The sequence below is a fragment of the Guyanagaster necrorhizus genome (assembly GCF_019112545.1).
Source record: "Guyanagaster necrorhizus MCA 3950 unplaced genomic scaffold BT62scaffold_16, whole genome shotgun sequence".
NCBI classification, from domain to species: domain Eukaryota; kingdom Fungi; phylum Basidiomycota; class Agaricomycetes; order Agaricales; family Physalacriaceae; genus Guyanagaster; species Guyanagaster necrorhizus.
This window is the reverse complement of record NW_025064895.1, coordinates 1,116,041-1,129,978: the sequence shown is the minus strand read 5'-3', so window position 1 is coordinate 1,129,978 and position 13,938 is coordinate 1,116,041. Positions and strand designations below refer to the sequence as shown.

The following is a 13,938-nucleotide window of genomic DNA, read 5'->3' as shown; positions in this document are numbered from 1 at the left end:
AAAGGTGATAAAGAGCTTTCTTTGCTACCACCATTCTCTTTACCGATGAAACCAAGTGCTACATAATATCGGTGGAGGCGGGGCCGGTATTCACATGCTAGTTTAAATTGCCGACCCCGTCTCGGACCCGGGGGATCCACGACAGCGGCTCTACAGCGAACGTCTTGCATGGGGTCCAGTTTCTCCTCCAACAAGGCCATTGTCCACGAAAAACGTGTTGAACGTGCTCGTCTTTTGGAGGAGGTGGAGAGCTCCTCTGGCAAGAGCAGTGATTGTGAGAAGTACTTGCAGGCGACCGGTGTGGACAGTTCCTCTGCGTTTAAGTTTACTTACCATGGATACCTGCAGCTTGCGACATCGTATCTCGTATCGAGAGCGGAGAATGGACCGCAACTGAGGTCCTCGAAGCGTACATCGCGCAGGCCGTTGAGGCTCAGGCGGCGACGAATTGCTTGACAGAAGGTTTGAGCTGCACAAGCTGGCTAGCGCGCTGGAGCTGACCCATAGGTACAGTCATGTTCAAGGACGCGCGTGCACAGGCTAAGGACCTTGATGCTGAGTTCGCAGCTACCAAGAAGATCCATGGGCCCCTGCACGGAGTTCCGTTCAGTGTAAAGGTGTGTACTCATTCTCCTGTCACTTAGGGCGTCGTATTCATGCATATATGCAGGATCTCTGTGAGTATTATTAACAATTGAGGTATTTCTTCGACTCTTACGCAGAGCAGATAGAGTCAAGGGTTACGACACAACGATTGGCTTCACTCAGTGGGCTAACGATCCAGCAGAGGAGAACGCAGCGGTACGCCTTTATTCATATGCTAAATGAACTCTCAAAGTAATACTATGTTGTAGCTCGTCGACCATATTATCGCTGCAGGAGGCATTCCGATGGTCAAGACAAACGTTCCCCAGACTATGCTTTCCTTTGAATGCAATAACCCCTTGTGGGGACGCACTACCAACCCATACAACCCAGGTTACACTTGTGGTGGTAGTTCTGGAGGCGAGGGGGCTATTATCGCCATGGACGGCTCTGCTTTGGGCATAGGCTCTGACATTGCCGGAAGTCTACGCATCCCCTCTGCATACTGCGGTGTTTACTCTCTCATGCCGTCCGTCCCTAGGGTCTCTACGTTTGGATGTAGAGGTATGTTACTGTCCGTATCGTTGTCATGTCTGATTTCTATATTCACTCCTAGGGCCCGATCCCGGTTTTGAAGGACTGATAGCAATCAATGGGCCCATGGCTAGGCCAGCTACTCCTTCATTCGAACTGTCAGGTCAATTAACACAGTTTCAATTCATTTAGGTCGGTCGAAGATTTGAAGCTCTTCTGTCGCACCCTGTTCGGTATGCCAGATGCCATTTCACATGTTCCTCCTATGCCCTATCGGGAGCCCAATTTGCCCGAGAAGCTCAAATTTGGCTATTATACGTCAGGTTCGTGTATAGTATCTTGGAGCGCGTGTGTATCACATGAAGGCATTTCAGATGGATTTGTTAAATCCTCTCCGGCTAATAAACGTGCAGTTTTGGAAACTGTCAGCGCGTTGCGAAAGCATGGCCATGAGTGCATTGAGTTTGAGCCTCCTAATGGTCAGCGCTAGCGTTTTTTCCTCTTCGGAAGAAGGATTCTAACTCGTTAAGATTAGTACATGAAGCATTACTAGCATTTGTTGCGCTTAACTCTTCAGACTCGTACAGAAACATGCTAAGCAATCTTGGTCCCGATGCTCTGGTGGGTTGCTTGAATAACTGACGCTGATTCCTCATCCGATCTTCACTCCAGGACGATACACTTAAATTGGTCGTCTATGGCTCAAGAGTTCCATGTAAGGCTCCGTTTTATGTCTTTTCATGCAACTGCAATCAGCGTTGATTTAATCAACCGCACAGACCCGCTGAAAGCTTTTGCTCACCTTATCGTTTCCAAGATCCTGGGGGATTGGAGGGCCGCAGACATCCTCCTTGTTGCAGGCTCCAAGTCATATTCTGAATACAGCAAATGGACTCGAAAGAAGCAGGATTACAACCGAATGTTCTATATGAATGTGAGGTCGTCCCGGCGGCGTGATGAATGTTCTAACAACCTTGTCATATCAGGTCTGGAACAGGTATGGGTTCGACGGGATCATAGCTCCGGTTCAGGCCCTTCCGCAGTTGCCTGAGGGGTGAGTGCTTCCTGTTTTTGGTGAGATATCATGGTCACTGAGTCTTGGCGTGTACAGTGGTGCGACAAGGCTTTCTCCTCTGGTCATGGGCACTGTACTTTACAACATCGTCCAGAGCAGTGCCGGGTGCATTCCTGTGACGCGGGTTGACCCTGAGAAGGACGGATTGACGGAAGAGTGGACGCGCTCATCTGACAAAGTGAGCATCCTGGAGGATCAGCTTTATAGATGGAAGAAGCCATTCTATGATCCCATGCCTATGAAAGGCATGCCGGTGGGTATACAGGTAGTAGCGAAGAAGTGGGAGGAGGAGAAGGTGCTGGCAATGATGAGTGTCGTCGATAAAGCTTTGGGGGAGGACAGAGGATTTGGGCCAGGAGCTTGTAGGTTTCCACAAACCTTTTAAAGGTAACGTTATTTAATTCTCTTTGATAATTAAATAATGGATGTACGTGTAGTAATTCTTTGTGTCCGTTGTTTCTCATTTCTCATCAGACACGGTCGGGATTTTGTTTAGCCGGAGATTGCCTAAAGCCCATCCTACAGGACTCAAGCGTACCGATAGATCTTGCATTCCATTCTTCACGTTATTCCTCGTTTCAGCACTAGTGCTCTCGTCTGCAGGAATAATGATCTACACGACCATCAAGTTTTGCTTCGCAATTTCTTGCTCATAGAGATCCAGTGGCGTTGTCCATGCGAAAAGGAAAGTTCCATGGTGTAAGAAATGGTTCTGGCGTAAGCAGTTGCGTGGAGGATTCTCAGAAGCAATGAAATGAGGGAGTGGAAGATTGTTGCCTTGGCGCAAACGGCAGACGCGAGACTTCACCCGGGGAAATGATACTCTTGCGTGAAGAACCACTATCACGAAAGAAGGCCAACAGCTGAGGAATTGTGTCGCAAATCTTTCAACGGCAGGCTCCAACCCTCCTTGCTCCCTTATAGCTCCGTTGAACAGATACGCCATTCTCCTCCTGCAACTCTGATCCGACTCGGGCCTTTCTTTGCTGAAAAGTCTCATGAATTGGATAATTGATGGGCATCCCCTGTAGAATTCATATTTGGAGCAGGAATTGGGGGGTCAAGTCGCGAATCCAGTCCCCATTTTCTTCACTGCCCCCAGTTCTTCATGAGTATTCAGTGATATCTCGGCACGCTCGTTACACTCACCCTTAGATGGAGGGCAAGTCTGGTGCCGTTCATCATCCGGCGATATGAATATGAGCTGGACCCGAGGATGCACCGAACCTGACTTCGGCTCACGGGATAGCTCCTTCCTTTTTTTGTTTTTTCGACTTTCGACTACGCAACAGTCCGAGAGGCCTGTCACTGCAACATAATGCATGTCATCCAGCAATTCTTCCCTTACGCCCATATCGCTGATTTCAGCTATGCATCTCCCTGCCATTAGTGTTCTCGCATATTGGAACAGCTACACGACATGCAATTCTGCTTCGTAGGTGTCTCAACATTGTACATCCTGTGTACAGTGTTGCAAACTGCCGTCTGAGGAGGGTGTTTATACTGTTTAGGCCTTGACAGCTAGGTGCAGGAATGGTTGTGAGAGTTGACTTCCATGAATTCCACACAAATTCGGTGGGTATATCCTGGCAAAAATTCATACGTGAGCCATTATATAGTATTTAATCCATCGAGGTCGGTCTGATTGCCTTTGAAATGTTCACAGGAGTTCCAGAAAAACTAAATACTTGTCTTATATCGCTGGGGTGCTGTCTTGGCATGGTCGGCACGTGCACCTTTGGCTCTGCGTGGTTATGAGAAGAATCCGTCAGTCTTCGTGTTGGAAATGGCATGCTGTTGTGTTATCAACAATCCAGGTACGTCACAGAGGCGGTTGAAGGACTGGTGGGACTCTCTGACGCGTCCACTTAACATATAGCCGTGCCGAAATGACTGGGCGAACTGGCTTTTTCCCTCTAATATCCTCTTCAGATGACAACCAGGAGGGTATAGCAATTTGAATGTTCTACTAGAAATGCCGGTAGGTAAATTTGTACAAGCACTACTCCACTCAAGTATACTTTCTAAATGCTTCGCAGACTTTTCGCTTCTGGACCAACCTAACATGGACTACAGCGGCATGATACCTTACGAGAGAACCCTCGATTTCCGCCGACTTTGTGTATGTGGGACGTTGCCTTTGTATGTGGAACCCAACTTTGTACCCCCCTGCTTGCTGAGACGGTGACGCAGTGGCGTATCATCAAGGGAACATCCCGGGCAGAGTCCGGTAAGTCCAAGTCATGCGTCTGTTCCCACAAAACAGGACCAGTGAGTGCATATCCGAACGAAGGTTTGCCCTATCATTCGTTGATTTGTCAAAGTAGGCACTGAAATTTGGGATAGTTGACGAAAACTGCAGCGTTTTTTCTTTTCGACATGTGCGTATTCCGCTCATATTATGCAAGGATGAGCAGAGCCATCAGTGACTACAGCTGATTTTCGTGTGCGTTTGTTAGTCACTTACCGTACCGGAAAAAAAAATGCGGAAGCTGAGTACTACACGTCAACTACTTGCCTATCGTTCGATGGTGTTTTCTCATCCCCAAAATGTGTAGATGTCTTGGCTTCATGTTCTCTTCGTCAGCTTCCATGGTCGTGTTGACTTTCATCGTCGGTACACATGCCACTTTCGCCACGAAGAGGTAGGTACCTTGCGGAGCGTCACTTGAAGTCCAATGGTCTCGAACTACACCAATGTGATCGAGGGAACGCCAGTTATAGTTGATGTTCTACGTCACTTGCCAGGCATGGAATGTAAATCTCTAAATCTGCGTTCTTGATCTCTTCTTGTCACATCGCTGATGCTCTGATCTCTCTCAGAAGACCCGGTACGCGCACTGCGGATGTCTCCTCTCGGGTGAATGTATTTGCCAACCACTAATATTATGCATTCACTGCGCACTTTCCCATCTCAAGACCGCACTGACATGAAAGCCGAGTCGGGTAAAGGATCCCGATGTCGCTTACGGGAGAGTAAGCGGGAGAAGCGAAGTATGCGGCAAGTGGAGAGAAGGGGGAAGCATAACCGGCTACGTGGCCATGATTCTCCATGATACAGCGTTGCGTAGTCCTTGTGCCGTTGTGCTCGATCTCATTCTGGTGGCGTGTGGCGACAATCGGAAATGTCGTAGGCGAAAGTGGAGAGAGAGATGGTTCTGTTAGTAATGCCGTTTGTCCCCTGCACGGTTCTTGGGAATTGCTGACCTTTATTTATGACGGGTTCTAGTGCGAGAAGGTTTTTCACGGCAAGGTCATTGTTAGTCCAGCAGTTTTGCTCTGCTGGGCTTTTATAGAAAGAAGTGTGATAACATTCATACTTGGCTGTGGAGAATGCTGTGGGTGCAATCAATTGTTATGCAGATGGTTACGGGTGGATATGAGAATCAGGTTTGGTATTCAGAATACCCGTCCATTTATGACCTATCTTTGTTTTCTGTTATACTAACTACAAAGATATTTTTTCATAGGAAGAGAAGGCCCATTTCAACTTAAGATGTTCAAATCGTTCAATCTGTTGTGATAATAACTTTTTTCATTTTCAATACCCCTATAGTGCGTATGTTTTGGCTTACTCATGTTACGCAGCGAAGCTTGAAGGCTCGACGCTTTCGATAAATCACTTCGGATCGCCATGCAACAGAGTCTTGAATATTCATCGCAGTAACATTTTATGCCTACTAACACCGACTTGCTCCAATACACGCTGTCCATGAATTTCCTTTTCTAACATCCTCCACCGTCAATTCCGAAAGTTTCAAGGCACCCGCCTTCACGTTTTCAAATTCCAAGCGCCCATTCTTAATTTTGTTGCGGGCCGAATTTGCTTCTCACGTGGCTTGACATTATTTTTCAGGCTCCCACCTCGTTCATATGTGGGAATGGGAAGTGTCCGATACCGTCTAGCCTCAGCGCCTGACATTTGCTATCTTGTTGGAGGCCAGCCACTCTCCCCCTACCTTCACCGATACTCGCCCTCAGGGCAAAGGCGCATTAACTCACTTCGGCCATCACCAAAAGTTACAGAATGACAGAATCTGACGTTGCCGTCAACCTTTCTCCCAGGTCCTCTTTTCGCACGAGCAGGCCAATGGGACCTCGAACACGGCAACCGTCTTCCTCTATCGCGTCTCTCGCTCTTGATTCGAGTCAAACTCAGAGCAGCGATTTGGCGCAGTCGCGCGGCCCTGCGCATACCAGCTACTCCATAACTACGACGGCGTATAACTTGAGTTCAGGTCCATCATCTCCAGTAGCATCTATTGGAGGCTCACCGCTCAGGATCGAAAAGATAATGCTGCCGGTAATAAGCGAAAGGGCCTCCCAGGACGATGCAGAGAACGGAGCTGAGCTTGACTCTGCGTCGATCCTATCCACAGATACTGCAGCGCTGCCCGAGGCTACACATTCATCACCCCATAAATTGACACCCCCGTCAGTATCTCCACTAACACCGTTATCACCTGCGTTCACATCTATACCGATTGCAACCCCTCCACCTCCTATGTCTCCTCTGCTGCTGCCTGCCTTCACTGTCGAACCCAGTGCACCAATTAGCTATACGTCCTCCCCTCCTCCCCTTTTGTCACTATCACCACCGCCGCCAACCATTGTAATGCCGGAGTCCTCGTCGCCAACTTCAGACTGTTCACAGAGAGTATTTCATCCGCCGCCGCCGCCACATGTTATCACACAAGAACCCTTATTATCTATCTCCTCGACTTCGCGCCCCTCGCTCACACCTCCACCTTTTTCTTCCGACGTAGCTCCGCTCAGCATTCAACGTACCAGCAACCGATCACCCTCACCAATTAGTAAACCGATTGCTCGAAATCCGACACTCCCGCCTCCCCCAAAAGTTAACTTTGATTCGGAAGCCGTCAAGTGGAAGGGTCTACCACTAGAGGCTGCGCTTTGTACGTACCAGTTTCATGATACCTTTTCTTTTCCTTCCTTCTATCTCATCAGCATCCTCCTTACCGCAGGGACTTTTGACTCTGCGGAACTTCAGAATATTGTCTCGCGTGCAATCAGATCATCCGCTCAAGAGTCCTTCATCCGCCTCGTGTCGATCGATATTCTCGACAAGGCTCTCCCCACGGAGCTCGAACGGCTTGATGCGCTCAAGGCTGTGACACAATCCAAGTATCGGTTCAACATGCATCGACGAACAATGTTGTTACAGGCCTTGTTGTCGTTTAGTGGTGCTGGAAGCGGAAAGGAGAAGGATGGCGGAACGGGTCTGGTAGGGACTGTGGCATCTCAGCTATCGGATATAAGCGCCGAGTGCGATTCGCTCGCAGAGCAACTGGTTAGGATAACGGATCAGATTGGCCAAATCAGAAGGCTGGTAGATGTACACTGGGGCAGCGCCCTGGCAATTACATTGAGAAAGGTAAATGAAGGATTTGAATGCATGTTCTTTCTTTGTATTGCTGACGTTGTGATGTAATCTACAGCTGAACGGGAGTTATGGTAAACGCACCAAGGACCTTCTCGATGCGCGAGCACGGATCACCCAACTGGAGGCCGAGTTGGACGATTCGTGGAAGGAGGCGGAGAAACTAGCCCGGGAACTAGATGAACTGGAAGATGATCACGATATCGACTTTGAGGAGGATACCGGCGTTATTAGAAGAGCCCAAATTGTTTCTCTTCCTCGTTCTCCCCCAGTCACAGTCATGACCATTCCGCCCCTCTCTCCCACCCCATCTCCACCAGCACCCAAGACCCCCACATCTTCGTCTTCTCCCGTGTTTCCCTTGTCTCCGCCCCTCGTCTTCTCACCGAAGCCTTTACCTGCCAAGGCAATACCTGAGGACGTCATACCCGAGGAGACAGCAGAGGAGGCTCAAGTGGAAACCGTGAACAAGGGCGACGACCGTGCCAGTATCCGCAGTGCGAAGAGCGCACGGACCCGAGTTGCAGACCATTCTCGTGTCGAAAAGGTATCGGCTGCACGGCGACGTAGCCTGCGCGCATCGATGGGAAGCCTACGCCTCCCACGGTCGTTCAGCCTGCGCAGCAACAAATCGTCTCATCCTCCTCCTCCACTACCTACCATGCCGAAAGAGTGCTCTCCCGTGCCAGTATCGCCTCTTCCTCCTTCAATTCCCAATGCTCTTCCAGTCCCCTTTCCAGACACCACACCAACCCGCCGTACGAGCATTGAGGACATCGAAATCGTCGCTCGCGATCCGGAGGAGATTCGGCACGCAACTACAGATGATATGTGCATTATGCCTCTTCGGGATAACGAGGACGACCATGCCTCGCGGAAGAAACTCGCGCGACGATCAATCGATAACGTCACGTTAGCTGGCGCTAGCATATATAGGCAAGACAGCAGTATGTCCTGAATCTTTTTTTTTTTAAAAAAAAATTTCTTGAGATGCTGAGATGCCTTTTAGGATCTGGGTCGTCGATTCCTTCGATATGGCTGAATGCTGATACGCCGCAGACGCCTGCAGAACGCGTCGAGTCGCTCATGACGGCCCATCCAGAGAGTCAGAAGGGCTCGTCTTATATGAAACTCAAGTCGTTGACGAAGAGATACTCATTACCATTTCCGACGGTGATCGCCAGGACTTTTTCTGGCAAGTCTTCCCAATCAGGATGATTATATGCACGTATTTATGACCCTCTACCATATGTACTATTTACTCTCGGGACATAGCTGTATGCACAGGTGTACATGTAAGGATTCACTAATATGCATGATATTGGATACTTGGGGAATGGCATGCTGAGAGGTTGCCCAAGTGAGTTTACCTGCGGCGATACAGTCGCACAAGCACAACACGAGACAGGGATTGATGTCAGAAGCAAATGGTGTGATTATTATGTATGAAAAAAAAAGAGATGGGAGTAAATGGAGTCGTTGACCTGTACAAGACGGCCTCACTGCTTTCTTTGCGAAAGCGAAAGGACCTAAGAGCTATAAAAACCACGTCCAAGTATTGATACTAAAAATAACCTCACAAGCTGTAGAATCACTACTCGGAAACCCGGTATGAACCCTACCGGTCTCCTGGCAAAAAAAAGTTCGACCAGTCACCAATGTGAACGCTCAGTTCCGTAAGATAGATAGATAGATAGATAGATAGCAGGCATCCGCGAACCTAGACACGTTCTCCAGAACGCACTTGGAAAACCGGCTACTAGTACTCATCACTCTAGCCGATGCCTGTACCCCCAAGATCGTGGGAGCATACCAGGAGTAACTAATAAGCGACGGATTAGAATGCCGTGACCGACACAGACTAAAGCACGTTCCAGCAGGCTCTCCCACCAGCAGTGCACAAGAATCGCACGAATGGCAAGGGGGAGAGAGAGATTAATTTTTTTAAATAGAGTCCGACTCGGCGATCCCGGCTACTGGTCGGTCGTTCATCACAGAAAGGGATAAATTACCAGGTTATCGGATTGCAATTTTATGGAGATTGGCTGTCGATCAAGTGGACGACCAACAATGTAATACTACTAGCTAGTACTTGGTTATCAAGGACTAGGCCGCGTCTGTTGATGAACAAGGTAAGTGAACGATCACGTGTAACAATCAAAATTTTGATAAATTCTTTCAGTTATCGGAAAAAAAAACATAATTTTCAAAAAAAGTCGACTTTGAGGAGCATAATTCAATTTACGAGCTTGAATGAACAGCTGCATTTATTTCAAATTTCTGGGGGAAGTATAAATTATTTAATGGAGAAGAAAATGTCCGACGGCTGACTGGAATCCCGTCTGGTGCCGAGACTGGCGGCTCGTCAATGAAAAGCAATAAAGAACAAGAAGGAAAGACGTATAATACTATGGACTAGCCTGCTGCGGTCCGTAACCATGCGCTACCTTCACTTTATGAACCAGCAATGTACGAATAAGGCAGGCATATCATATCGCCCTGAAAAACACGCACACATGGAAGGTGATGGGGATTTAGTCACAATCCATGGACTTCACGCTTTCAGGGAGACAAAGTTGAATGAGGTATCCCGAGTTTAACAAGCCCCAGCATGACCCCCGGATAGCTTCGCCGCTTACTCTTGATACAGCCGACACAGTTGCACACGTGGTCATTCAGGCCTTGCTCTCCGCTAAAGATAGTATGCAACCCTACGCCGCAGTTCCCGCGTAACCCGACCAGCATGCTCAGTAACATTTGCCGAGGACGTAGAGGCGGTGACCTACTGCGATTTGACCGATAGTCAATGGGGAGCCTGCACTTAAATAGTTAGAATCGTACAAAATGGAGAAGTGATGGATCAAGAGTACGCTATATTTTAAGATATCGTGCCAATAATAGAATGCACAGCGAGAATTAACTGTAGCGAAACGGGGAAAGAGAACAGCATTCCGAGTCCGATATAGGGAACTACTCCCAAGATGTCTGTGCAAGGGCGGCCGCCCCAGCGTTGGGGATAGACACAAACCGCTTGCCCTCCGGCGTCTCCTCCTCCGCAGCTTGGGCAACAGATGGCAGTCTTTCGGAACCCAGCCATCCCGCTATCGCCATACTCTTGCCTAAGGTCGCCACCTGCCACGTCCAAGTGAACAATGATTTTACATATATTTTCCGCGTACCTACCTTGATCTCCAAGTTTGGGAAAAAGCTCGGTAAACGGAAAGTGTTGAAAATACCCCTGTAGAATAATTTGTGAGCCCAGGGAAACGATGCGAAAAGCAAAAAAAAAATTCGCACTCCGCGATGGTTTCCTGAATTCTGGATTGAGGTCGAGCAGTCCCGGTCAACAGACCGGGATGGAATACAATTGTGTCGGAGTATCCCATGCTGGCTAGAGCTTCTTCCGTTTGACCTTTACACCTGAAACGAGTGAGACCCGTTATTCTGATGCGATAAACCCAAACGACAGGCTACCTGGGATACAGGAATGAGGATTTCGCGTTCGCAGCGGCGGCCTACAATTCCATTTATTTATCATTCCGAAAACTGAGAAGAAATGGGAACCAACCGAGAGGTAGACAACTCTTTGGGGGTGGTCGGGCACTCGAGCTTCCTTGGCAGAGTTGATGACATAGCTGTAAGACGACAGAATGAACTTCAAATCACAGGACCAGCGAAAACTAACGAACTCTCTGTCGATCCTCTCGAATGCAGCCGCGCTCCCAGCAGCCTTTCTAGTGGTTCCTAGCCTATATACTTCGTCTAGTTAGACGGTGTGAGCATCGGAAGAGCTTCTTACGTGATAAAGACAACATCCCATTTCCCGTCCTTGATTCCAGACTCTTCCAGCTTCTCAAAATCGATTGACTTCTGAACGAGCTTGTCCTTGCCAGCAGAGAGTGTCGAGAGGTCAGTAAGCCTCCGTCCGTACTCGCCAACTTTCGTATAATGCGAAGACCCCAACAGCTCCTTGAGTACATGTTGGCCCGTCTGGCCAGTCGCGCCGATAATAAGTGCTGTTTTTCCAGACATGAGGGAGGGTGATGATGGTGGTTGGGAAGGAAGGTTGGTGTTCAATTACTTGGCACAGCTTCATGGAGGCGGCAAGATTACATCATGGCTGCCGGGCCCGAATTCAAACGACAAATAAATACAATTAGAATCTACATATTATCAGCTCAGTCATCCTCCTCATCACCAATGATATGATTGGATGCTTCAGCACTCGGAACGCGTGAGTACCATTTCGTTCTCATCCCTGACGCCATTTCCATGCTGTCGCTTGAATCGTTTTTCGCGTCAGGCGCATTTCGCCCACTGATGGTGTACAGATGGATCATCCACACGATGAGCGTGTATAGGAGGAAGGACAAACTATGGGCTACTGTGAGCGACCGAAAATGGCCCAAGAGATTGATTCTTACCTGAACATAATCAAGATATAAGTTACATGATCCATCTCGCTGTCATGCACAAACTGTACTTCCTCGTCAGTAGCGGACATGAAGAGAAGTCTAGTAACTGTCAGGAAGCATCTCTATCAGCTATACGAATGTAAACTTACCCAGCCGATACAAGGAGCTGGACACGACTGTCAATTTATGAGCTGGGGGGAAAAATGGGTGATAACTCACGAAGGGAGGTAAATGCCGGAACACTTTCGCTGCGGAAGTCTGACTGCTTTCTGACAGCGAGACACTGCCTGTGGAGAAGCGAGGGCTCTGAGCCGCAATAGTATGCTCGCTGTTATTGTCGTCCTCCTCAGGAGCTTCAGAATTCGTGTGATTTGAGAAGAAACATATTTCAATGATACGAGTGAAGCCAGCAAGCATCAAGGTGTAGCCAAACATCGTGTGCACCTGGGACATCGTGAGTAAACCAGGGTTGGACATCCTCCTACAGACGCCGCACTTTGGTTGAGATCATAAGAGCCTGCGCATGCTCAGACATTCCCCAGCCCGTTAAGATTATACTAGACATAGATGATCAGGATCGAATAGGTTGTTGATGGCGTGATAACCTACATCAATCCTGGCACTACATTGCGCTAGAAGGAAGTGAGTAGATGAAAAAAAAATGAGATGATGGCATCAAGCAAACCTGGTTGTTACGAGCGAGGAAAATACCAAGAGCGCCACCACACCACCCTAACCACAAGGGCGTCAAAGATGAAAGACGACAACGCAAATGTGACCTTACACAGAACTCCCAGAATTCTGATATGAGAAAAATTAGCGAAGATGGACCGTGCGAAGGTATCGAGACATACGTGTGTTGCATATCTTTGGCGGACCAGTCACCACCATGATGTTCGGTAAAGGTGTTGACTGATCATATTTATCACCAAGGACGACAATTTCACAGTAGGATAACATACCAATACCCTATCAACAACGCCGTCGAATGAGGTCGATAGATATTAAGCGTACGGATGCTTACCCAGAGCATGATAACCCTACCAACAGCTTGAGCACTGCGTGATTCAAGAGAAATTTGACATCCTTACCATGAATCCCACCATTCTGGGCTGCGTCCACTACGCCTGACCCAAGCTTCGCCAACAAGTAATAGAAGGGCCATGATTATGCCATAGGCGATGAATCCACCGCCCATGATGTAATGCGCAAGGCATTGTCCCAGATGTCCTCCGCGACAATAACCTCGGAAAGTAGCACATCCAAATACCATTTGCACCCACCCAAATATCGGATACGCCTTTCCAATCACTCCATGCAGCCGAACCATGTACGGACGAATCGATTTCTCGTGTATATGCAGTTTGAGATAAATACCGAGGGCCAGCTGCGCGAATATTGGTATAAAAAGAATATTTGCGTAGGTTCCATGGACAGATTTCAGGAACATTCTCCCTTTATGTTTGTGGCCCAGGACGTATCCGGCGAGCGTCAGCGCAAATCCCGTACTCTACGTGGTCCTCTCAGTCAGTAATTCCACATTCCTGCGAGGAAAGATACCTGGAGTGGAACATGCCATCGACTCCGTGTTATTCCAAGGACCATTCCAGCAGGGAAGAGGAGACCCCAGACGAGCGCCTGTAAGACGATATGTATCCATAGGATGGCGTCCACTGGGGCACTTTTCTCTTCGTCGGTAAGTTGATCATGATGGCTGTGGGCGTGTACAAGACATGAAGCCAGAGAAAATATAACAGAGAGCAGGAAAAAATTGCGCGCCATGGATGGCCGTGTAAGACAGGCTGAGCAACCGACTGTTACGATGGACCCGATGTCCGTCGCAACGGACTGATGTTGAATCACCGGCAAAATGGTTACGTAATTATAGATGTTTGTCGGAGCTCGGTCCGCATTTTCGGATATTACCG

The 13,938-nt window shown here is 48.5% G+C and overlaps 4 protein-coding genes across 4 annotated transcripts; 2 read left to right on the top strand and 2 right to left on the bottom strand.

Annotated features, from left to right (window-relative positions):
* Positions 1–19: 19 nt before the first annotated feature.
* On the top strand, positions 20–2,732 carry BT62DRAFT_970435 (amidase signature enzyme). Its single transcript, XM_043188980.1, has 14 exons — positions 20–298; positions 349–462; positions 514–617; positions 671–677; positions 728–801; positions 855–1,149; positions 1,202–1,253; positions 1,312–1,442; positions 1,494–1,598; positions 1,655–1,740; positions 1,792–1,834; positions 1,899–2,053; positions 2,106–2,173; positions 2,231–2,732. Exons 1-14 carry the CDS (start codon positions 169–171, stop codon positions 2,577–2,579), a joined length of 1,713 nt encoding a protein of 570 aa, XP_043038663.1. The 5' UTR covers positions 20–168; the 3' UTR covers positions 2,580–2,732.
* A 3,306-nt stretch (positions 2,733–6,038) lies between these two features.
* Positions 6,039–8,929, top strand: BT62DRAFT_1077355 (uncharacterized protein). The gene is made up of 4 exons (XM_043179294.1): positions 6,039–7,110; positions 7,180–7,589; positions 7,654–8,542; positions 8,605–8,929. The coding sequence occupies exons 1-4, from the start codon at positions 6,222–6,224 to the stop codon at positions 8,811–8,813; spliced, it is 2,397 nt and encodes a 798-aa protein (XP_043038662.1). The 5' UTR covers positions 6,039–6,221; the 3' UTR covers positions 8,814–8,929.
* A 1,636-nt stretch (positions 8,930–10,565) lies between these two features.
* On the bottom strand, positions 10,566–11,627 carry BT62DRAFT_1007547 (uncharacterized protein; the record flags this gene model as incomplete). Its single annotated transcript, XM_043177353.1, has 7 exons — positions 10,566–10,727; positions 10,779–10,833; positions 10,893–11,015; positions 11,070–11,110; positions 11,164–11,230; positions 11,285–11,344; positions 11,395–11,627. The coding sequence occupies 7 exons, from the start codon at positions 11,625–11,627 to the stop codon at positions 10,566–10,568; spliced, it is 741 nt and encodes a 246-aa protein (XP_043038661.1).
* Positions 11,628–11,773: 146 nt separating this feature from the next.
* On the bottom strand, positions 11,774–13,792 carry BT62DRAFT_898562 (uncharacterized protein; the record flags this gene model as incomplete). Its single annotated transcript, XM_043183341.1, has 11 exons — positions 11,774–11,969; positions 12,020–12,132; positions 12,230–12,454; positions 12,507–12,567; positions 12,620–12,642; positions 12,696–12,742; positions 12,795–12,811; positions 12,865–12,922; positions 13,025–13,050; positions 13,102–13,520; positions 13,571–13,792. 11 exons carry the CDS (start codon positions 13,790–13,792, stop codon positions 11,774–11,776), a joined length of 1,407 nt encoding a protein of 468 aa, XP_043038660.1.
* Between the last annotated feature and the right edge of the window lie 146 nt (positions 13,793–13,938).